The sequence below is a fragment of the Primulina tabacum genome, chromosome 1 (assembly GCF_025594145.1).
Source record: "Primulina tabacum isolate GXHZ01 chromosome 1, ASM2559414v2, whole genome shotgun sequence".
Lineage (NCBI taxonomy): Eukaryota > Viridiplantae > Streptophyta > Magnoliopsida > Lamiales > Gesneriaceae > Primulina > Primulina tabacum.
In genome coordinates, this window is record NC_134550.1 from 43159744 (window position 1) to 43185246 (window position 25503).

Genomic DNA, 25503 nt, shown 5'->3' on the forward strand with positions numbered 1-25503 from the left:
TTTGGTCCTCGAAATCGCAAGCAATCAAATCAGATAGTCAATCAGATACAGGAAGAAATGGAGAATAGAAGCTAAACAGTAAACTCACATCAGTGAAATAACTCAGGAAATTTCTGCCTCATGTCTGATTCAGTCTCCCAGGTTCTCTTCTTCAATGCCATGACGACTCCACTGAACTTTCACAAGCGGAATAGTCTTCGTTCTGAGTTGCTTTTCTTTACCATCAAGAATCTGAATCGGCTTCTCAAAATAACTCAGAGTCTCATCAAGTTCGGCTTCGTCTGGCTGAAGAATATGAGATGCATCAGGAAGATATTTCCGCAATAAAGATACATGAAAAACATCATGTATTCCAGATAGAGAAGGCGGTAAGGCGAGTCGATAGGCACGGTCTCCTATCTTCTCGAGAATCTCATATGGTCCAATATAACGTGGAGACAACTTCTATGTCTTGCCAAATCTGACAACACCTCTGAAAGGAGAAATCTTCAAAAATACTCTGTCTCCTGCCTCAAATACTAGAGGTCGACGAGGAACATTGGCATATTTGTCCTGTCGATCTTGAGCTGTTCTCGTTCTCTGTCGAATCAGCTTCACTTTCTCAGTCATTTCTCGGATCATATCAGGCCCACTCTCAGGTACCTCAGCAATATCATCCCAATAAAGAGGGGATCTGCACTTCTTGCCGTACAACGCTTCAAATGGAGCCATCTCTATACTCTTCTGATAGCTGTTGTTGTACAAAAATTCAGAAAGTGGCAAAGAATCTTGCCAACTAGTGCCAAAATCTAGCACTACCGCTCTCAGCATATCCTCCAATGTCTGGATAGTCCGCTCTGACTGTCTGTCAGTCTGTGGATGATATGTGGCACTCAGATGTAACTTCGTACCTAGAGCTTACTGCAAACTGTGCCAAAAGTGCGAAGTAAACTGAGGATTATGGTCTGATACAATCGACTTCGGCACTCCATGCAATCTGACCACTTCTCTGACATAAATATCTGCCATCTGGTCATGTATGTACGCCATCTTGTACGGAATAAAATATGCTGATTTGGTTAATCTGTCAATCACGACCCAAATCGCATCACAACCTCGGGAGGATCGCGGTAGCTTTGTCACAAAATCCATAGAAATGTGATCTTATTTCAATTCAGTAATAGACAAGCTGTGTAATAAACCTCCTGGTTTCTTTCTTTCCCCTTTCACCTGTTGGCAATTCAGACATTTGGATACAAACTCTGCAATATCTGGTTTCATCTATTTCCACCAAAACTGTCTTTTCAAATCATTATACATCTTTCTGCCACCAGGATGAATACTGAATCGACTACTGTGCGCTTCAGACAATATCTGTTGTTTCAAATCTGAAACATCCGGCACAACAAGATGATTATTCACATACAGTACATCATCAAGTCCCTGATACTCTAATTGATGCCCTGCTCTGACCATCGCAAGCGAGTTATGAACATTCTGATCAACTTTCTGAGCTTCTTTAATTCTCAAAATCAGCTCTGGTTCTACTTGAATAGCATAGAGTCTCAGCGGTCTACAATTTGTTTCAAATGTTAATCCAGACAAACAGCAATCTTCAATCAAATTTGAAACACCAATCGTCGATAAGGATAAAGAACATACCTTTCGACTCAGTGCATCAGATGCTGCATTAGATTTCCCCGGATAGTATTTGATTTCACAATCAAAATTTTTCAATAAATCAAGCCATCTTCGCTGCCTCATATTCAGTTCAGATTGTGAAAATAGATATTTCGGACTCTTGTGATCAGAATAAATCTCAAACTTCTCACCGTATAGATAATGTCGCCAAAACTTCAGTGCTAATACGATGATTGCCAATTCAAGATCATGAATTGGGTAGCGAGACTCATGTGGCTTCAATTGTCTTGAGGCATAAACAATGAAATGTCCTTGCTGCATCAAAACACAACCTAATCCTCTGTGAGAAGCATCACAATAAACAATAAAATCACCAGTACCTGACGGGATAGTCAACACCGGAGCACTGGTCAATCTCTTCTTCAATTCGAGAAAGCTGGATTCACACTCTTCTGACCAAACAAATGGAGCATTCTTCTGAGTCAATTGAGTAATCGGCTTAGCAATACTGGAAAAATCTTTAATAAATCGACGATAGTAGCCTGCTAAACCCATAAAACTGCGTATCTCTGGCACTGAAGTCGGTCTAGGACAACTGATCACTGCCTAAACTTTGTTAGAATCAACAGAAATACCATTTCCAGATACAATGTGTCCCAAAAATATCACTTGCTTCAGCCAAAACTCACATTTAGACAGCTTAGCATACAATTTCTCTTTTCTCAAAATTCTCAACACAGTTCTCAAATGCTCAGCATGATCAATCATATTCTTCGAATAAATCAGAAAATCATCAATAAATATAATCACGAAATCATCAAGATACTTCTGAAATACACGGTTCATCAATCCCATAAATACAGCTGGAGCATTGGTTAAACCAAACGGCATGACAATAAACTCATAATGACCATACCTAGTTCTGAAAGCTGTCTTCGATATATCAGAATCTCTGACTCTCAGATGATGATATCCAGATCTCAGATCGATCTTGGAATAAACAGAAGAACCCTACAACTGATCAAATAAATAATCGATACAAGGCAAAGGATATTTGTTCTTTACCGTAGCCTTGCTTAGTTGCCGGTAGTCAATGCAGAGTCTCATTGAATTGTCCTTCTTTCTCACAAACAATACTGGAGCACCCCAAGTAGAAACACTCGGTCTGATGTAACCCTTGGCCAGTAAATCTTCTAACTGATCTTTCAATTCTTTCAATTCAATCGGTGCTATTCTGTACGGAGCTTTAGAAATCAGAACTGTACCTGATACCAATTCAAAGCCGAAGTCTATCTCTCGAACTGGAGGCAAACCCGGAATCTCATCCGGGAAGACATCAGCAAACTCACATACCACTGGCAAATCAGCCAATGATGGGCTCGATTTCAGTACGTCTACTGAATACACAAGGAATTCCTCTGTTCCTTTCTGTAATAATCGAGTCATAGATAATGCAATATCAAATGAATTTTAGATCTAGAACCCTTACCGTAAAATTTCCATCTATCAGCCGTCTCAGGTCTGAATCTCACCATCCTATGGAAACAATCTACGGTAGCTCTATACTTGGTCAGCATATCAATACCAATAATGCAGTCAAAATCAGACAACCCAAGTACAGTACAATCTAACTCAATCTCATGCCCGTCATACTGTAGCATACAATGTCTAACAGACATCACTGATACAAGACCTCTGCCCAAAAGTGAAGAGACAAATACTACAGATGATAATTACTCAATAGGCAATGCATGAATCAATGCAAATCGCACACAAATAAATGTAGGTGAGGCACCCGTATCAATCAATATATAAGAAGGATAACCACATAAAGAATAGTTACCTGCAACAACATCATCTGGTGCTTCTTGGGCCTGTTCTTCAGTCAATGCAAATACTCTGGCATGCTGTCTAGGAGGCTGGCTAACAATCTGGCTTCCTCCTCGCCTGGGCTGTGACTAAGTAGTAGTCGGTGGCTGGAAGGAGTGAACATCAGATGATCGTCTATCAGTCTGAGTCACTAATCCAGATGATTCTGCTTCCTGGGATCTTTGGGAACCTCTCTGTGGACATACTGTAGCAAAATGTCCCTACTGTCTGCAGATGTGGCAATTACCAAATACTCCTTGGCATTGCTCTGTGGGATGTCTCCCTCCGCAAGTTCTGCAATAGACCCCTGTACTACTCTGGCTCTGTCGGGAACCACTGGAGCTAGATGAACTGCTACCAGACTTCTTAAACTGTTTCCCTCAGGTTTTCAAGTAATCTTTCTTTCCGCTGCTGCTACTGCCACTCTCAAATCTGGGAGGGGGTTGTTGGAATGGAGTAGAAGTTTGTTGCTGTCTCGGTGCTGGAGGAACATACGAAGCTCCTTTCTGCCTAATCAGGCCAGCTTCAGCTCCTTTTTCTCTGTTCAGGGTGTCAGCAAAATTATTCGGATCTCCCAGTGTTTACCAATGTAAAAATCTCAGGATTCAGCCCATTGTTAAACTGATCAGCAACAGCTTCATCATTCTCAGCAACATGCGGAGCAAATCGTAACAAGGTAGAGAACTTGGTCACATATTCTTCAATATTCAACTGACCCTATCTCAGATTAGCAAACTCTGCCCCCTTGTCTTTCCTGTATGATACTGAGAAAAATCTTTGATAAAATTCAGTCTTAAAGATTTTCCAAGTAATAACTGTACCTCAAAGCACCAACGCCCTCTTATTCGTGAGCCACCAATTCTTTGCAATATCATGCAACTGGTGCCCAATCAATCTAACTCTACGCTCGTCTGTATAATCCAGTTAATCAAACATCTCTATATCATCTAGCCAACTTTCACAGTCAACAGAATTCTCTGTGCCCTTCAAAGTCGGCGGTTTAAACGACTGAAATCTATTCACTAGCGTTTCCATCGGAGTTGCTGTGACATCCATCGGATTATTGGAGGTACTACCCTGTTTTGGGATTCTTCGAGGAGGCATATCTGATTATCAAAAGGATTAGTAACCAAATACAACAAATATTTTTCAGTCCTCCTCTGATCATCTTACTGCTGATCAAGAATCGGTTCTGATTCATTCTCCACAACACATGTTTCCAATCAAATCAGATAATCAGGTAAACATGTATTAAAGCCGTAAAACATCACAACATAATGCAATGCTAGCATGTAGAAGCAGGAAAGAAAACTCAATCTACCACGCTCACACCTTTCTAAGTCAGTATAAGGAACCTACTGCTCTGATACCACCTGCTGTGGGGACCCGAACCTAATTCATCTTCTTAATCATCACTAGGATCAATTAATTAATCTGGGTCTAATTTTTTAAAAAAAATACATAAGTGCGGAACATATGATAATCAGTCTGATATAAACATCGAAAGTAAAGTACAAGTCTTGTACAAAATACATTTATCTCAAACTAAGGTTCAACAACTATACATCAAGTGTTGAAAGCCAATTTACTTCTAAGTCCGGATCTCCACGCTAATCTTGATCTCTCATCATGTTCTTGACCCTGATCCTGTCTCACCTATTGTCATGCACACATACAAACACAACAACAACCGAATAACTCCGGTGAGAAATATATTTCCAGTATAAACAACGTATACATGCAATCATATAAACAAATATAAAAGCATGAAACAGATATCAATAACATGTATCATAATTTGAAAGACATGAATCGATATAAAACTGTAAATCAAACTCTTGACTCAGAATCTCAGACTCGACTTTTCTTTAATCTAGGGATCCCGGTTCCTGTACATTGGCACACTATATCAAATCTCAGCAATAGAAGTCGATCTGCTCCTAAGCAACATCGATATAAACCAAACATCCTAGTGTCTTGGCACATCAGCCAAAGACTTGGCACCTCAGCCAATGAGTATGCACATCAGACCATGACTCAATACATGCTTTGCTATAACTCAATTGACTAAGCATATCAATTTCATGAATTGAAAACATCAATGAAATAAAGTAAAGTATGTGGTTTTGGGAAACTCAAGTCACATCTAACTCGAGTCGTATCTTCCGGGTTCAACATTGATTTATACCTTTCTCTTGTCGATCTGACGAAGTCGAAGTCTCGAATTCGAAGCCTGTCAATACTCAATCTGGCAATGACAATATTGAGGAGTACAATATCAATATACAACTCAATCAACACTGGATATAATCAGACTCAATCTAATTCTGTTTCAATGGAATAACTGCACAATCTCGATATACCCATCAATACAAATATCAACAGATACCAATCTCAACTCATAATCAATCAACAAACATAATCTGATACCAAATCTGTATAATCTCAATCAAATCAAATCTAAAAATTATAACAATTTCATACGGTATCCGTTTTTCGATCTGATTTCGATTATACAATGACAACCATCTCAGGAACAGATAATAACAGTCATATCATAATTTCAAATCATATCAAAACATAAGAAAACTTACGCCCAGTTGAAGTTCTTGTCGAGAGAAACACAGTACTGAACTCGGATTGAAAATCAGACGGACGGATTTTGCACAAATCAGAATCTATGCTTTTAAGTACTTTGAAGCTTCCCTGAAGGTCTTCTCGATTCTTTCTTCAGTTTGAAGGGAATGAAGGCTTGATACATATATATACCATGCATGTTTAAGCCATGTGGCTTAATCCTCAAGCTGCACGTCTCGCGCATATGCGCGACGTCCCTCGGTGCATATGCGCGAGACCTACTGGTCTCGGCAATCCAGATTTCCTCTGGTCGCGCATATGCGCGGGTCCTGGTCGTGCATATGCACGAGGTTCTCTGCCTACCTCGAGCATATGCGCCATACTCGGTCGCGCATATGCGCGAGGGGTTTCAGTGCTCGCACATAATTCAAGTCTTCTTTTATCTTTCCTAGTCTGATCCTTTCGTCTATAATCACATCAAATCACAAATCAATAATTTCAGATTAACAGAATAAAAATCTCGGGCATTACAATTTTTCACAATCATATAATCCGTGATGGAAAAATCATCCTGATTTTAGTTGGAGGAATGATAATAATGCACAACCTTCACAACATATCAACAACCACAAAGAAGGTTAAATCCACATATGAAGGAAGTTGTTGAGAATGAAGTATTAAGACTAATAGATGCTGGAATTATCTATCCAATCTCGGATAGTAAATAGTTAAGTCCAACACAAGTAGTACCTAAAAAGGCAGGCATTACTGTTATAAAAAATGAAAAGGTAAAGTTAGTACAAGCTAGGATTCCATCTAGTTGACGTATGTGTATTGATTATATAAAATTAAGTGATGCAAAAAGAAAAGATCATTTCCCACTACCATTTTCAGATCATATTCTAGAAAAAGTAGCAGGTAATTCTTATTACTGTTTTCTTGGTGGGTATTCGGGGTATTATCAAATACCTATATCATTAGAAGATCAAGAAAAAACTACTTTCACTTGCTCTTTTGGAACTTTTGCATTTAAAAGAATGTCATTTGGTTTATATAATGGTCCAGCAACTTTTCAAAAATTTATGTTAAGTATTTTCAGTGTGATTTGAAGAATTTGTAGAAGTTTTTATGGATGATATAACTGTTTTTGGAAAATCAATCGAAAATTGTCTAAAAATCCGAGAAGAAGTATTAAAAAGATGTGAAAGAAATTATCGTATCCACATGGAAGCTAAGGTAATTACAAGTCCACTACAATGTCCTTTTGTTTTTTTTTTTCTTTTATTTGTTTGAATATTTAATTGGTAATTTTTAATCGTTCAAATTTTAATTCAAGTAGTTGAGATTAGAGGATTCACTCTTCGGTATTTTGATAAAGTTAACATTACTCAACATTATTGAAATTCACTTAATAAAATGGTTCCAATATATTAAATAATCATATTTATATTATATTATATATTATTATCTTATAAGTATATAAATATATACCAAAAATTATAAATGTTGTCAAGTATTTATTGTGCTATTTGTATTTTTGTAAATATTAAATCAAGGTTCCCACTTTAAATGGTTGGTAGATCCAAACAAAAATTTAAATGGTACCAAAAAATTAATATTATGATATATTCATATATAATAAATCAAAGCATCCACTTTAAATGGTTGGTAATATCAAACTAACGTTTAAATGGTTCCAATAATTTAGTGTAACATATAGCAACAATAAATGAAAACTCCGACTTATAAGTATGGTATAATAATGCTTAAAGTAATAAATATAACATAAACAATAAATAATGATTAAATAATATAAAACATAGATTATTACTTACCTTTTAATAACCTTATTATCATACCAAGAGTTTTACCTTTTCATCTCAACTTGGGAAGTTAGCTACTCATTATTCAAAATGTAAAACTTTGAATATGAAATAAACATGCTAAATATATTTAAATGAAGAAACAAAGAAAAACAAATAGAGAAATATTATGAACTCAATGGTTTGTTCATAAAATGATGGATATCTCAATACCTTACAATGCACCCTTATTTTGGGGAGACAACCACAAATAAAATATTATTACGTACATTTAAGTCTTCATTGGTGTTCCAAAAAATTTTGTCATCATACACATCATTTTTGAAAATCTTCCCATCCGAGTTTGCTTTTTCGCATAAAACAAAATATGTAGATAATTGAGTTGTTTGAATTATGGTTTTTTTTTTTTTTTTTTTTACATTTGACCAAGTAATTTGATAATGTTAGAGCATGGTAAAACTGTCACCCATTTAGTAACTTTATTTGTTGCTTAATTTGAACTCAATTGTGAGTAGATTTTTATCTCATTCTTGCCACCAATATTTTAGATATTAAAATCAACTTTCTACGAGTCCAAGAATCATCTTCATCTCATTTGCAACGCCAATGTTATTCTTATTTTATTGAACCTGTAAAAATAGTAAAAACTTATAATACACGACAACTTATATTTTATAGAATTTATTATAAAAAATATAATATTTAAATATTTAACAAAAACTATAAATTTATATTATAAAACATTTAATTAATGTACAATTTTTTATGTTTATCACACCTTCAACTAGCTTATTGCTAGTCCCTAGCAATTTTGTTGGAGATCGATATAGAGTTTAGAGGGGGGTTAATAAACTATTTTATTTCTTTGATGTTTTTGCAAAGGTGCTAGAATCCTATTAGAGATTATAGCTGATCTTGTTCGAATATATTTCCAGCAGATCACAATAACTTGTGCAAAAATGATCTGATGGTTTGTGGTGAAAACAATAAAACAGTAAGCAGTAGACAGTGGTTGTTTCTGGAAGTTCGAAGATGAAATCTTCTACTTCTCCCCTTCTTCTGTTTCCAGTAGGTATCACTAAAAGACTTTGGTTTTTACAGTACAACTCTTGTACACACCCACTTCAGTAGGACTTACCCTTAGCCTATTGAAACTCTTAGTTTCACAACACAATATAATGAATCCAAAAAAGTTCTCGAAAAAACTCGTTTTCAGATTACGAACTCCTCTCAATTAGATGTAATAAGGTACATAGCTTGTGAAGAGATAAAGAAACAGCAGCACAAAACAATATCAGAAGATAAGATATTTGCTATAAAGAGTGTGCTGCTTTTCTGTATTTTGAGCTTGAAGATAAAGAGAAGTTCTTGATTGCTCAAAACAACGTGGGATAAATAATATATTTTTGATAATGATGATCATTATTTTCTATACAAGATTGATCCATTTATATATAGAAACCTTGAATCCAACATCTATAAACAAAACAGATTCTTTGGCTTCTGAGTAAATCAGTTAAATCACCGAAAAGGGTCCTACAAAAGCTTCAGAACAATGAGTCTTAGTTTTATACCAAAACTAGTATGGTGCTTTAAATCTCTTCGTACAACATTAAATGGTGCAATTAATACTAGTACCATCATTAAATGATGCAATTAATACTAGTACTATGAAAGATAACAGTAACATTTAAGACACGTTAAGTTCTGCTTCTGCTTAGGCTAAGTTATGCTTCTGCTTTTTACAATCCGTTCAGTACTCGATAAGTACTACTTCTGTTTAAGCGATACTAGTGCTTCTGCTTTTTATGCTGTCTTCTGATTTTACTATCACGGCCTACTGGTTTTGACTCTCATCACCACAATTAAATTAAGTCTAACAATTTTCTCCTTTGTCGTGTTGCCAAAACCTAGATGTCAGTAAAGATGAAGAACAACAGTTATAACATAAAGCAAATAGATTTAATAACAAGATAATTGATAAGTAATTAACAAAAGAGTTTAATCAGTGGTTCCAATATCTCTTAACAAAGTTTCCTCATCCTGGGGATCTTTATTTCTGAAAGAAGATTCTGCATTCTGTTTGCCATCTCAAGTTCTGCCTTCTGATTCCCCCTTTTTGGCATCACTAGCCATAATTCGAGTAAGCAAGTCACCCACTCGGCCAGTAAGAGTATGAATTCCATGATTCAGCATCTCCAGATATGGTAATTGATTCGAAACTCGTTCATTAAGAGCCTGAAGAGAATGAGATTGAGACTCAATCTTGGTATTAATAAGTTCAAGCACCTACAACAATCAAGTCTAGTGAGTCTAAAGACTCAACATGCATATATCGTAAATAGCAAGTAAATAAATAAATAATAAGCTTGCATGCAAGTGAAAAAATATCGAGGTAGAGTTCCTTGTCTATCTACCTTGACCATTCAGTCTTCCCTTATGGACCGTATTCGCAGTGGTCAGTCATCAGATGAGCAGTTGGCCGAGTGGAAGCAGAGAGATGAGGCCAAGGGCAGTCTCTAGTATTCAGTCAGCGATGGTATTGTGAGGTACCGAGACAGGATATGGGTTCCTAGCAGTGATTCTATCCGAGCAGATATCTTATCAGAAGCCCATATGTCGCCATACTCTATTCATCCAGGGAGTACGAAGATGTACAAAGATCTGCAGCTATTGTATTGGTGGCCGGGTATGAAGAAGGACATCAGACGATTTGTATCCGAGTGCCTGACCTGTCAGTTAGTGAAGGCCGAGCATCAGAGACCAGCAGGGTTGCTCAAGCCTCTTCCTATTCCCGAGTGGAAGTGGGAGAATGTTACCATGGACTTTGTGACCGGATTGCCGAGGTCAGCCAGAGGATCGAATGCCATCTAGGTGATTATAGATCGTCTTACCAAATCAGCGCACTTCTTGCCTATTAAGACGACGTTCACCATGATTCAGTATGAAGAGCTTTATATCCGAGAGATAGTCCGACTCCATGGTATTCCAGTTTCTATCGTATCCGACAGAGATCCTAGATTCACTTCCTCGTTTTGGAAGAGCTCGCATTCGACTATGGGGACGAAGTTGCTGTTTAGCACAGCTTTCCATCCGCAGACAGATGGGCAGTCAGAGCGAGTCATTCAGATATTGGAGGATCTTCTCCGTGCTTGCGTCATTGATTTCTCTGGGAGTTGGGAGTCGAACTTACCATTGGTAGAGTTCACCTACAACAATAGCTTTCAGTCGTCGATAGGAATGGCTCCCTATGAAGCTTTGTGTTGTCGCAAGTGCAGATCTCCTGTTCACTGGGATGAAGTATGAGAGAGAGCAGAGTTGGGTCCAGAGATTATTCAGCAGACTGTCGACGTAGTAGCCCGGATCCGTGATAGAATGAGGACTGCTTAGAGTCGGCAGAAGAGTTATGCAGATCAGAGGAGGAGAGATTTAGAGTTTGCTGTCGGCGACCATGTCTTTGTGAAGGTGGCACCTATGAAGGGTGTCATGCGATTTGGGAAGAAAGGGAAGGTTAGTCCGAGATTTATTGGACCATTTGAGATCCTCGACAGAGTTGGGACGCTAGCTTATCGTGTGGCTCTTCCGCCGAATCTGGCCGGAGTACACAATGTCTTTCACGTCTCTATGCTGAGGAATTATATGGTGAATCCTTCGCATGTCTTGAACTTTGAGCCGTTGCAGCTTACTCCGAACCTATCTTATGAGGAGAGGCCAGTGCAGATCCTAGACAGGCAGGAGAAGAATCTTCGGAACAAGCTGGTTAGGCGAGTCAAAGTAAGATGGCTCAACCATTCAGAGGAGGAATCTACGTGGGAGTCTGAGCCGGAGATGAGAGATCGTTACCCCGAGTTCTTCGGTGAGTTTTAATTTCGAGGACGAAATTTCTTTTAAGGGGGGAAGGATTGTAGAACCCGTAACTTAGACTACGTATAAGCCATGCATAATTCTAGTATTTAAATTAAAATGATTTTATTGCATGAGTATTTAAATTTAATTATTTCATTATTTTATGCAGTCGTTTAGATTTTTATCATTTCAGTTAATTCAGAGAGGCCGGACTGGAGTGGCGTTTAGCGATAAAATTTAAGATTTAGGAAAACATTCCCAGAACTTATTTTAGCTAATTAGTAAGTTAATTTAAGTTAATAAGGAAGTTTAAGGAATTATTTAAATTACTTGAGGTGAGTAGAAAATAAATTCATTTAAGTTCCTTAAATGAGGGATTAGTTCACTAAATTATTTAAAGGATTAGTGAGGCTTTTAAGGGTTATTAATTTACTAGATAATCAACATTTCCCCTCCATTTATTAGTGAATTTTCGGCCCCTTAGTTGCTAGATTATCCCTTTCCAACTCAACACATTTGACCCTTTCTTTGTTATTTAATAAGTAGGATAATCCTTTTATTTTTGGAGCACCATTTAATTAATATTAGATCATATCCAAGCCTTGTATAACATGTAGAAATCGGTCATGCTTTTCCCCCCAAGAAGACTTGATCAACCAATTCAAATTTAAATGAGTGGTAGACTTGGTCTTGCATTTGAATCCCTTTATTAGTGGATCTTCCCCTCACCTTTCCAACCATCATTCTCCCCCGTCCATCACCAAAATTCAGAGGATTTTAGAGACAAAAATCGTGAGGTGCTAAGAGAAAAAAAAATGGAGAGCAAGAAAGGTAGAAAAGAAAGTGCTCCACCTCCTCCGCGCCGGATCGTTTCGTTCTTTCGTTTTTCTTTCAAAACGAAACCAGGCATGCATATATTCTTCCTTGACTCTTCAATCAAGTCCTAATATCATTTATTTTCATTACATGATCATTTTTCTATGGCAAAAAATCGAAATACAGCAAGCATTTTTCAGAAAAACCAACATGCAGAATTTCGGCTTTCATTGTGCAGTTTCACGGTTTGCTTTGTGTTGTGGATTTCAGGTATTGGCTCGATTCCAGGCTCCCAAGGCGACATCTAGACATGTAATAGGATGCATTAGGATCATGTTGGTCCACTCATTCAACCCATGCACTCTGGAAAACACGAAAATGACAGCAACTCATCACCTTTGCCATATTGAGTTTCGAAAATCTGTTGTTGCTGTCCAAGGAAATGGATCTGATCATGGCTGCCCTAGGGGCCTATAGCCTATGGTTAGATCACTTCCCTAGCATGTCCAAGACGTGACTAAGTCGCCCTTTTGGTGGCTTGGTCCATGGTTAATCAGTTTTTACATAAAACTCAAGAACAGCCCCCCCACTTTCGCCCCTCTCATTTTGCAGCATGTATGGTTCGGTTTTGGTGGTTTGGTGTGGATCTTGGTTGGCCTATGGCCCTTAGCCATGGTTCATACCATACCCCAAGATGTCTAGATCGTGCCATGGTCAATCAAATGGCCACTGGAACGAGACGAGACAGCAAGCGAAGCACAACACACACACGCATGCAAGGTGTTCTCGGTTGGAGTTTTTCTGGTGTTTGCTGAATGGTGCGAATTGTGGCTGGTTAGGGCCCATAGTTATGGTTCAAATCATTTCTTGGGATGTTGGTAAGAGTCTCTGGTCGGTGGTTCAAGCCCCAATGGCCTGTAGTCTCAAAAACGACGCAAGAACCTAAGCACAGTTGCTGTATTTTGTGGACAGCAACTTGCTGTGACGGTTCAATGGCTTGTTCGAGTTCTCGGTTGGATTTTAGCCCATGGCCTTGGATTGGACAGTGCCTCACCAAGTTAGGAAGGTCATGTTTTTGACCGTTCATGATTCGGATCATTTTTGAGGTCGTACGAGAATTTACGGTGCGATGTGCCAAATTGACTCTCGAAAGAGCGTTTCATGTTTTGGCCTCCATTCACCTAGATTTCGGCCCTCACCATTTTTGGAGCATTATTTTATCATTTTAGGCGTATTTTAATCATGACTACATGATGATTTAGTGTTGGTTTGGGTTGGTTCGGAGTCGTGATCAAATACGAAGTCGGTAGGCGTAATTGTCACATTTTTGAAGGTTATTGCATAGTTTGGTCCCATAAATCTATTGCATATTTTTCATGGCATATTTAGGTTGCAGCGAGACTGAGAGCGATCAAATCCATTCAGTAAAATGGTTACAGGATATTTAATTCAGTTATTTTATTATATTACGTGCAAAACTACAAATTTTGAGATTTATGCGATATGGCTTGTGGTCACTTTACTATCATGATTAAATCCGGTCGCCAATTACCGGTTCGGTCGTCAGTTACCGGTTATGAGAGCATTACTAAGTCCTGTCGCCAGTTACAGGCCCGGTCGCCAGTTACCGGTCAGTTCAGTTGTTTCACCCAGTACTGTGGCAGTGGTCTGATCAGACGTATATTACTAAGTCATGTCGCCAGTTACAGGCCCGGTTGCCAGTTACCAGTCAGTTCAGTTCAGGAACCACATGTGTAGACCATAATCTCACCAGAAAATTATTACATGCTATTTCAGTACAGGGCTCCAAGGAGCAAACATTTTCACTATGATTTTCAGTTCAGTTATGCACGTATTATAATTAATCATGACACGACATTTTTACGTTATGCCTCATGACATGATATTTTTTCACTTGCATGCAAGCTTATTATTTATTTATTTACTTGCTATTTACGATATATGCATGTTGAGTCTTTAGACTCACTAGACTTGATTGTTGTAGGTGCTGATGATGTCGGGACTGAGGGCGGGGACCAGTGAGCAGGCTCGAGTCGGCAGTAGTAGGACCTGAGGACCTCAGTTCAGCATTTATTATTATTTGATGGCTCAAACATTTTAATTATCGTTGAAAAAACCTTTTATTGTTATTTCGAAAATGTTAATTTCTTCCGCTGCCACTTTGAACATCAAACTTTATTTATCAGTTCAGTTATGAATGAGACAATTTTAATTATTTAAAAGAAAAATTTTAAATTTTCCGTAAATTTTCAAGTAAGGATTTTTAGGCCTCTACATTGCTTGTTGATCAGTAGGAACATATTCCAGACGAATGTCCTTCTTCTGCACATGATCTCTAGTAAAATGGTGTATGATGTCAATGTGCTTTGTTCTGAAATGAAGTACTGAATTGTGCATAATTTCTATAGCACTGGTATTGTCACATAATATATGTGATTTAGAGGCTTGAACTCCATAGTTCTTAAGTTGTTGCATCCAAAGTAATTGAGAACAGCAACTTCCAGCAGCAAGATATTCTGATTCTGCAGTAGACGTGGCTATGGAAGTCTGCTTTTTACTGAACCAGGAGATCAACCTATCACCAAGAAATTGACAAAAATCACTAGTGATTTTTCTATCCAGTTTTCAACCTGCATAGTTAGCATCTGAATATCCAATAATATTGAAAGAGGAATCCTTGGGATACCATAGGCCGACATTTTGAGTACCCTTTAAATATTTCAGAATTCGTTCAACAGCAATAATATGCGATTGCTTAGGGTTAGACTGAAATCTTGAACAAATACATACAACAAATATAATATCAGGTCTACTGACAGTAAGGTATAACAATCAGACAATAAGACCACGATACTGAGTTACCTCTAATGAAATTCCCCTTTCATCTTTATCAAGCTTAGTAGCTGAACTCATTGGAGTGGAAGTAGCAGAGCATGTTTCCATCCCAAACTTTTTCAGTAATTCTTTTGTGTACTTCGCCTGATTTATGAAGATTCCTGTATCGAGTTGCTTAATCTACAGTCCTAAGAAGAATGTCAATTCTCCCATCATGCTCATTTTGAACTGTTTCTGCATTATCTTAGCAAACTTCTCACATAATTTGGGGTTAGTTGACCCAAGAATAAAATCATCAACATAAATCTGTACTAATAGAGTGTGCTTATTTTTAACTAATGTGAATAAAGTCTTGTCCACAGTGCCGATGGTAAAATCATGATTGATAATAAATTGTGAGAGAGTGTTATACAAAGCCTAGGTGCTTGTTTCAAACCATACAAGGCTCTGTGTAATTTAAAGATATGATGCGGTAACAAATGATCAGTAAAACCTGGGGGTTGTTCAACATAAACTTCTTCTAGTAGTAGACCATTTAGGAATGCACTCTTTACATCCATCTAATAAACTTTGAATTCTTGAAAGCAGCAAAGGCTAAGAATATTCTGATTGCTTCAAGTCATGCTACTGGTGCATAGGTCTCATCATAGTCTATTCCATCTTCTTGTCTCAAGCCTTGAGCGACCAGTCTTGCTTTATTTTTAACAACAGTACGTTCTTCATTTAGCTTGTTTTTAAATACCCACCGAGTTATAATAACTACTTGATGAGATGTTCTAGGTACAAGAAACCACAATTCATTTCTTTTAAATTGATTCAGCTCCTCTTCCATAGCTTCAACCCAACTGGGATCCAGAAGAGCTTCTTCAATCTTTTTTGGTTCGTCCTGAGAGATAAAAGCAGCATGCATATATTCTGTAACACCTCTAACCGATTTCAAAAAAATAACAGCGGAATTTTTCTTAAATTTATTTAGAGGGAAGGAGGATTTAAAATTTCTTGACATACAACATTTATAATAAAAAACATATACATGATCAATCAAGTGTTTTATCAAAATACAAAATATTATTTTTGATCATGTCAAAATGCTAGCAAAATATCTTCTTCCTTCCATCTTCTATGCATATGACCTCGGCTCCAATCAACGTCCTGGCCCGTCCCTCTTATCTGCATCACATGAATAACTGGAATGAGTGTAAAACTCAGAAAGTGGAACTCTTACTTAACAATCTGTACATATCATACTCTGTAAAACATGGCTTAGAAATCATTAAATACCATCAACTCTGAAACATAAATATAATAAATGAATAACAATAACGATGGTATTTCTCTTTTCTCTGGTGGATTGATATTTCAATAGTATCTCTGTCTATGTACCTATATCCCATCGATATAAATCGATTACTCTGTTGGGATATAAGCCTATGGTCGTTGATCAACTCATTGCATGCAATCTCTGACTATCTCTCTATCAATCCAATAAATCATTTGAACTTTCTCTTTGGCATGAAACCAAACACTTTGAATACTCTTTTTTTTTGTATTCCTTTTTTACACAATTGAGACATATAAAGCCTCTCATATACAACATGGTATATCTATACATAATATGAATCAAATGGAAGGGAATAACATAGTTAAACCATTGAAACACAATACATATATTATCATGTGAGCACAATGAATGAATTCCACTTACAACCAATTGAAACCTTGAAACTAATCTCTTGATACACAACCTACAACAATAAACCATGAAATGAACCATCAACATCTCAATAATCACAAACCCATACCAATAAATCCATATAACCAACACCATCAACAAACCCATAATCTCCCAACATCAAAATCCAAGAATAAACTATACCACAAGCTTACCTTAGCTCCTTGAACCAACAATGACCTTGTTCTCACTTCAATAATCCCTCAAGATGCTAGAATCAAAGAAAGGAAAGAAAGAAAATGGAACTCTAGATCCCTTGCTCTGAAGAAACCGATAAGAATGGGTAGAAATGGGGAAAAAGTGAACCAACTCATGTCTTATATCACTTAAAAGCGAAAACACGCTTTTACTATTCATACACCGCGGGTGCGCTCCAAAATACACCGCGGGTGCGCTAGGCATTCTGTACAACATCTGAAAATCTGCAAACGTCCACCGCAGGTGCGCTGCCTTTCTTACCGCGGGTGCGGTGTCGCCTCTGCCCAATCACCGCGGGTGCGGTCACCCCTGAAGCCAATAACAAACTTTTGCAACTAAAATCGAACCGCAACGCTGCTACGCCTCAAAATTCGGCAACACTCCCAACAAGAAAGTTGCACCTCTATATATAGTCTAACCTCCCCAATTGGCCTCATACCAATTGGCTCAATATACAAATTACCATGAATTAAATCGCAACGACGCTACAATAAAACCACATATCAAGTATAACCAACGATACTATAAATCATAAATCGAAACTCTTAACATCTAAACTATACTTAAACTTGACCAAGTAGTCAATAAACGTATGAAATCTTAAACCGTACTGTTCACAGGCTTGGATATTACATATTAATTTATCATTTGCCTTCTGATTCTTAGTGGAGCTGCTGGATTTCCAATAACCAAAGATGGAGGGTGTAATTTTCTCCATACAAAAGGGTTTAGAAGGATTTTTTCCCGATTTAATGGATTTGGATCAAGCTCAGGTAAAGCAGTAGTAGGTTCTGGAATGTCAGCTGCTGGTTCTGGTACATCATGTATCTGTACAACTGGTTATACCATAGGAATGTCTGGTTCTGGATTTTGAGCATCTTTGACACTTGGTTCTGCATCATCTTGACTATCCAGTTCCTGATGAATTTTTTCTAATCTGTTACTTAGATTTGACATGTTAGAAATTCCAGGAGCACTGCTATCTTCTTCAAAGACAACATGAATAGATTTTTCAACATTAAGGGTTCTATTATTGAAAATTCTATATGCTTTGCTTACTGCTGAATATCCAAGAAAAAGTCCAGCATCTGATTTTGAATCAAATACAGATAAATAATTTTTACCATTATTATGCACAAAGCATCTGCAACCAAACACATGAAAGTATGATACATCATGCTTACTCCCTTTCCATATCTCATATGGAGTCTGATTATGTCTTTTGTTGATCATGGTTCTGTTTTGTGTGTAGCACGCTGTATTGATTGCTTTTGTCCAGAAGCGCTAAGAGATGTCTGCATCTGCTATCATTGTTCTAGCAGCTTCTTTGAGAGTTCTGTTTCTCCTTTCAGCCACTCCATTTTGTTAAGGCGTTCTGGCAGCTGAATATTCATGATGAATACCCTGTTCATCCAAATATAACTCAAGAATTTTGTTAGTAAATTCAGTGCCTTAATCACTTCTGATTTTAATGACAGAAACTGATTTTTCATTTTGAATCTTTTTAAGAAGCTTGATCAGGTGGCCACTGGTATGATCTTTTCCAGCAAGAAAGATTACCCAAGTAAATCTAGAAAAGTCATCAACAACAACAAGAGTGTATTTCATTCTCCCTAAACTCATGACAGAGATTGGACCAAACAAGTCCATATGCAATAATTCCAAACATCTTGATGTTGATTTACTACCTTTATTCTTAAAGCTAGATCTTACTTGTTTTCCAAGTTGACATGCAGAACAAACATGATTCCTAACGAAACTAATATCAGGTAAACCATCAACTATATTCTGCTTCTTGAGATTATTGATAGACTTGAAGTTAAGATGATTCAATCTGTTGGAACATTTCATGTTCGCAATCTTGATTTTGATGTTAACAAAACTTATTATTGTATTTCTAACATATTTACTCATGTGTGAATTGCAAACACAAGAAGCAAACTAAAACCGAATTCTGCACAAACTGAATTTCTGACAAGCTTAGGTGTTTTCATGATATCTCTCAACTGGATAATCCAAATTACAATCCGCCACTAGACTGATCAGAAAACTCAATTTGGAACAAGTCGTAGTGCGCGTCAGTTGGGCAAAATCGGATGTTATCATGGTCTAACTGATCGCAGAATTACCAAATTGATCACACGAAAACAGCAACCAGTTGGGTTTGAGCAGCTGCGGTATTTTGGTCATATCTCTCAGCTCGGTTATAGAAATGAAGCAATTCAGTATGGGTTGGAAAGATAAGACAAAGATCTACAAATCATCTTCAGAAGTCAAAGTCTGAATCGAAGTGTAAGATGACGATAAATGACAATGAAGATACTGGTTCTGCACAAACTGAAATCAGTTAGGCTGATTTCAGCACACCAGCTGAACTGAACCAGCAGTTGACCAACTGAACTGAACTGAACTAGCTGCTGACCAGTTGAACTAAACGACCAGTTTAGTTGACCAGAGTTGATCAGTCGGGAAAATGTCCAGCAAGTCGAATTTGACCGTTGCAATTCCAGAAACAGTACAGAAACTTTTCAAACGGTCATATTCTTGTATCTAACGTATATATCATTGTTGGAACCTATGAATACAACATCTTGAAGATCAAAAAAGAGCTTTTGAAGTGGATTCAAAGCATGGCAAGTAGAATGAAGATATCAGCTAGTTGAGAGCACAAGCCCTTGTGTGAGTATACATTTGAGATGTACGCTGTAAAGGATAAATTCCTCACACACAATCACTCACATATATACAAGAGAGTTGAAATTTAAAGTTTGGTTGAGTGGGTCTTCTCACAAAGACGTAAAACAATGTGTTTGTAGTCTTTGCATATGAGACATTAAACAATATGCTGATTGTGAGGTGCTGCTTACAATCTTGAGTGCTAGGAGTTCATTTAGGCAATGGGTAAGTCCTAGCTGAGTGGGTTTGTACAAAGAGTTGTATAAATCGAAGTCTTCTAGTAAATCCTTCCCAAGGAGAAGAAGGGGTGACGTTGGAGCATTTGAAGTCTCCAAACATCCATAAACAAATTCGTGTTTATTTTTTTATTGCATTTACTTATCATTTTCCATTATTTTAAAAATACATTGTTGAAGCATTTTATGTGTTCTTCAAATAACAAAATATTGCATACCAAGTGTTTGATAAAATGCTTCAACTAAAATACTTTTATTCATTCAACTTGCATATATTTTAAATGCTTTACAAAATATTTGATCAGTTTCTACGAAGGATTATTTCAAGTGTTTTCCGCTTGGTTTGAATACCAAAATCGATTTAATTCATCGGTGTTCAATATTTCAAGAACCGAGATATTGTAGCTCCACGATTACCCCCCTAATCGATCCTGTCGATTGGTATTAGAGCGGGTGTTCTCAAAAGAGCATTGAAACTGATTTTGGTGTTTAAAATTAGAAAATTTCTGATTTTTTAAACATATATATGCAAAACTGAATTTTCGTGCAGCTTGCAGCGACCGTAGGAAAAATGACATATCTCTTTGCTCGAATCTCCAAATGACGAACCTTTTTTTGCTTTGCAAACTAGACTCATAGAGGTTTACAGCGGTATAAATTTGCAGCATAATTATTGTCGAGAAAATACAGTTTATTCGTTGAAGGCAGAGCATATGTGCTGCAGCAGAAAATGAGCCAGAGAGAAAATTGGTTAGTTATCCCTATTCTTTTATAATTTTCAATATTTCAAAAATACAGGGGGAGATCTCACTGTAGTTTTATTTAAGTTATTATTTTTTAACATTGAGGGGGGAAAAGATTGTTTAAAATGTTTTGAAAATATGACTTTTTGATTCACACAAAAAGGGGGAGAACTATGTTAGTCCAATTAATTGTTTATCCAAGTTTTGTGTTCATCAAAAAAGGGGAGATTGTTGGAACATTTTATGTTCGTAATCTTGATTTTGATGTTAACAAAACTTATTATTGTATTTCTAACATATTTACTCATGTGTGAAGTTGCAAACACAAGAAGCAAACCTGAAACCGAATTCTGTACAAACTGAATTTCTGACAAACTTAGGTGTTTTCATGATATCTCTCAAATGGATAATCCAAATTACAATCCGCCACTAGACTGATCAGAAAACTCAATTTGGAACAAGTAGTAGTGCACGTCAGTTGGACAAAATCGGATGTTATCATGGTCTAACTGATCGCTGAATTACCAAATTGATCACACGAAAACAGCAATCAGTCGGTTTGAGCAGCTGCGGTATTTTGGTCATATCTCTCAGCTTGGTTATAGAAATGAATCGATTCAGTATTCGTTGGAAAGATAAGACAAAGATCTACAAATCATCTTTAGAAGTCAAATTCTTAATAGAAGTGTACAATGATGATAAATGACGATGAAGCTACTGGTTCTGCACAAAATGAAATCAGTTAGGCTGATTTCAACACACCAGCTGAACTGAATTGAACCATCAGTTGACCAACTGAACTGAACTGAACCAGCTGCTGACCAGTTGAACTGAACGACCAGTTGAGTTGACCAAAGTTGACCAGTCGGGAAAATGTCCAGCAAGGCGAATTTGACCGTTGCAATTCCAGAAACAGTACAGAAACTTTTCAAACTGTCATATTCTTGTATCTAAAGTTTATATCATTGTTGGAACCTATAAATACAACATCTTGAAGATCAAACAAGAGCTTTTGAAGTGGATTCAAAGCATGGACAGTTAGCATGAAGATATCATCTAGTTGAGAGCATAAGCCCTTGTGTGAGGATACATTTGAGATGTGCACTGTAAAGGATAAATTCCTCACACACAATCACTCACACATATAGAAGAGAGTTGAACTACAAAGTTTAGTTGAGTGAGTCTTCACACAAAGACAGTTAAACAATGTGTTTGTAGTCATTGCATATGAGACATTTGACAATATGCTGATTGTGAGGTGCTGCCTACAATCTTGAGTGCTAGGAAGTTCAGTTTAGGCAGTGGGTAAGTCCAAACCGAGTGGGTTTGTACAAAGGTTGTATAAATCAATGTCTTCTAGTGAATCCTTTCCAAGGGGAAGAAGGGGTGACGTAGGAGCATTTGAAGTCTCCAAACATCCATAAACAAATTCGTGTCTATTTGTTTATTGCATTTACTTATCATTTCCATTATTTTAAAGATGCATTGTTGAAGCATTTTATGTGTTCTTCAAATACCAAAATATTGCATACCAAGTGTTTGATAAAATGCTTCAATTAAAATACTTTTATTCATTCAACTTGCATATATTTTAAAAGCTTTACAAAATATTTAATCGGTTTCTACAAAGGATTTTCGAGTGTTTTCCGCTTGATTTGAATACCAAACTCGATTTAATTCATCGGTGTTAATATTCTTAGAACACGAGCTATTGCAGCTCATTGGAGAATATTTTGTTTGAAGCATCCCAAAGATTCTCAGCAAACGATCATTCACAATCTCTTGTGCCATAGCCAATGTTTATCACTTAGGGAGGCAACTAAACATGTAGGAACATTAACATGATCTTTGTTCCATGATACTTTGTAAGTGTTGCCTTCTCTTTCTCTGGTTAAGACTATAGACTCATTAGCATCTTTAATTGTGCAGGTGTGCTTCTGACAAGCTACTGAGTATCAATTATTGCATAGTTGACTAATACTAATTAAATTGTAACAGATATTTTCAACCGAGAGCACATCATTTATAGTGATATTACCATGGATAATCTTACCTTTACCCATGGTTTTACCTTTTGAGTTGTCCCCGAAAGTTATCTTTAGTCCATTACAACTCATATCTCTGAAAGTAGACTCTTTTGTCAAGTCATATGTCTGGAACATCCACTGTCCAGATATCATGTAGAGCTGCTTATCTTGGCTTTCCTCTCCTTCTCTAGCAAACACAAGTTTTAGTAACTGGTACCCAATCTATTTGTGTCCAAGCCTTATCAGTACTTTAGGAACCCATATTTATACAATCTTAGGTGATCTTGTACTTCAGGTATCCCAGAGGTGCATGCAACAGAAGGTCAATTATTGTTATTTCTAACAAAATGCATTTTAGGATGTTGTTCTTCCCTTCTGTTTTTATTGTCTGGTCTGTATATCTTCTGAACTGGTCTACAATTATAGTACTGGTAGTTTCTAACCTTCATAGATGGTTGTCCTCCTGAGTTGAATCCTCTACTGGATCCATCATGCTGATGGACTCTACTCTTATGTTCAACGTAACCGAGAGCCATAATGTTTACTTCTGTTTGTCTGGTCTACAAACATTTCAATTTGAACAGTTGGTACTTTTGGTTCATGTAACATATTGGATTTAACAAAGTGAATGTATTTCCCTTTTCTCATATCCCGTTTTGGCTTTGTACTTGTTTCAGTAGTGCTTTCATCATTACTGAATCCGAGACCACTCTTGTCTCAAGATTGCATCTTTTCTAATGAAACAGAAGACTTGTTCCATGCATTCACCAGTACTGGTATCTTCTGATTTTCAGACATCATCGTCTGATAATCTGCATTAACTCTGTCATTCTCAGTTCTCAATTTACTTATCTCAACTTTTAGATCACTGCAGCCATTTTCTTGCAAGGAAATGAACTTACTGATTTGATCTTTCAAGTTTTGATTTTCAATTTTAACTTCCTCAAATGACTGAGAAAGTCTTGAGTACTCTTCCACCATATCATGCAATGCTTTAATTAAATCATTTTGTGTAAATTCATCAGAATCGAAATCAAATACCTCTCCAGATGTCGAGGCTGATTCAGTATTCGCCATGAGACACTTGATATCTTCTTCATCACTGTTGCTGGAATGGTGTCTGAGTCAGAAGACTCAGAACAAGAATCTGCCCACTTTGTTTTACTTTCTTCATCAATCATTACTTAGCGGTCTCTTCTAGATTTCTTATCATTTCGCTTCTACTCCTTCTTCTTTTGATAATCCTTCTTAGGTTTCGAGCAGTCAGCAATAAAATGTCCGATTTTTCCACAGTTGAAGCATGCCATATCACCAGATGTTTATTCTCTTTTGAATTTTCGATTTGGATTTTGGTATGCTCGATGATTCTTCTTCATGAATCTGGAAAATTTCTTTACGAAGAGGGACATTGCATCATTGCTGATTTGTTCAGCACTCTTTTTGGATGTGCTTTCAATAGCAGTAGCAGGTGATACACTTGGAACAACTGTAGCAGTCGCAGTAGCAGTAGTAGTAGCTGTAAGAGCCTTGGTAGGTGGATTCAACAAGGGATCTTCTCCACTTCTTACTTCCAGCTCAAACTCATAAGCTTTCTAGTCTGCAAATAAGTCATGTAGCTCTAACTTGTTCAGATCTTTTGAGACTCTCATAGCTATTGTCTTTATGTCTCATTCCTTGGGTAAAGCTCTCATCACTTTGAGTGTCACTTCTCTATTGTCAAGTTCCTTTCCCAAAGCTGTCAGTTCATTTACCAAGCTGCTAAATCACTCATCAAGCTCGTTTAGAGTTTCTCCAGCTTTCATCTTAAGATTTTCCAACTTTTGCATTGCCACAGACAGCTTGTTTTCCTTTGTCTGTTCATTTCCTTCATAGATTTGGATGGGTTTCTCCCAAATCTCTTTTGCTGTAGGACAAATTTTGATTTTGCTGAAGGTATTCTTGTGAAGTATTTTGTAGAGAATATCCTTCGCAACATTGTTTAGATTTTCTTTCTTCTTGTCCTCGCTTGTCCATTCACTTCTTTGCTTTTCAAGCATTTGAGGTGCACCTTCAGTAACAGCAATAGCTGTATTAGGCTTTAGGATTTTCAAGGGACCATCTGTGATGACAAACCACATATCATCATCTTGGGCTGAAATATGGGCTTTCATCCTTATCTTCCAACCATCGAAATCCTCTTTTGAGAACATAGGGACTTTGATGAAATGTGCCATTTCTGCTGTAGATTTTCAGAACAAGAATAACCCACTTTGATACCACTTGTTGGGAATCGATATAGAGTTTTGGGTGGGGGGATTGAATAAAATTTTTTCTTTATTTGATGTTTTTGCAAAGGTGCTAGAATCCTGTTAAAGATTATAACCGATCTTGTTCGAATATATTTCCAGCAGATCACAATAACTTGTGCGGAAATGATCTGATGGTTTGTGGTAAAAACAATAAAATAGTAGACACGGGTATCACTGAAAGACTTTGGTTTTTATA

The 25503-nt window shown here is 37.0% G+C and overlaps 1 protein-coding gene across 1 annotated transcript; it reads right to left on the reverse strand.

The window, feature by feature from the left end:
• Nucleotides 1-24782: 24782 nt before the first annotated feature.
• LOC142509651 (uncharacterized) lies at nt 24783-25232 on the reverse strand. Its single transcript, XM_075619577.1, has one exon. The coding sequence runs from the start codon at nt 25230-25232 to the stop codon at nt 24783-24785; it is 450 nt and encodes a 149-aa protein (XP_075475692.1).
• Nucleotides 25233-25503: the final 271 nt, after the last annotated feature.

Bases quoted from the DNA above. Each gene is read 5' to 3' on its own strand.
- LOC142509651 (XM_075619577.1), bottom strand. From the start codon at position 25,232: ATGGCACATTTCATCAAAGTCCCTATGTTCTCAAAAGAGGATTTCGAT.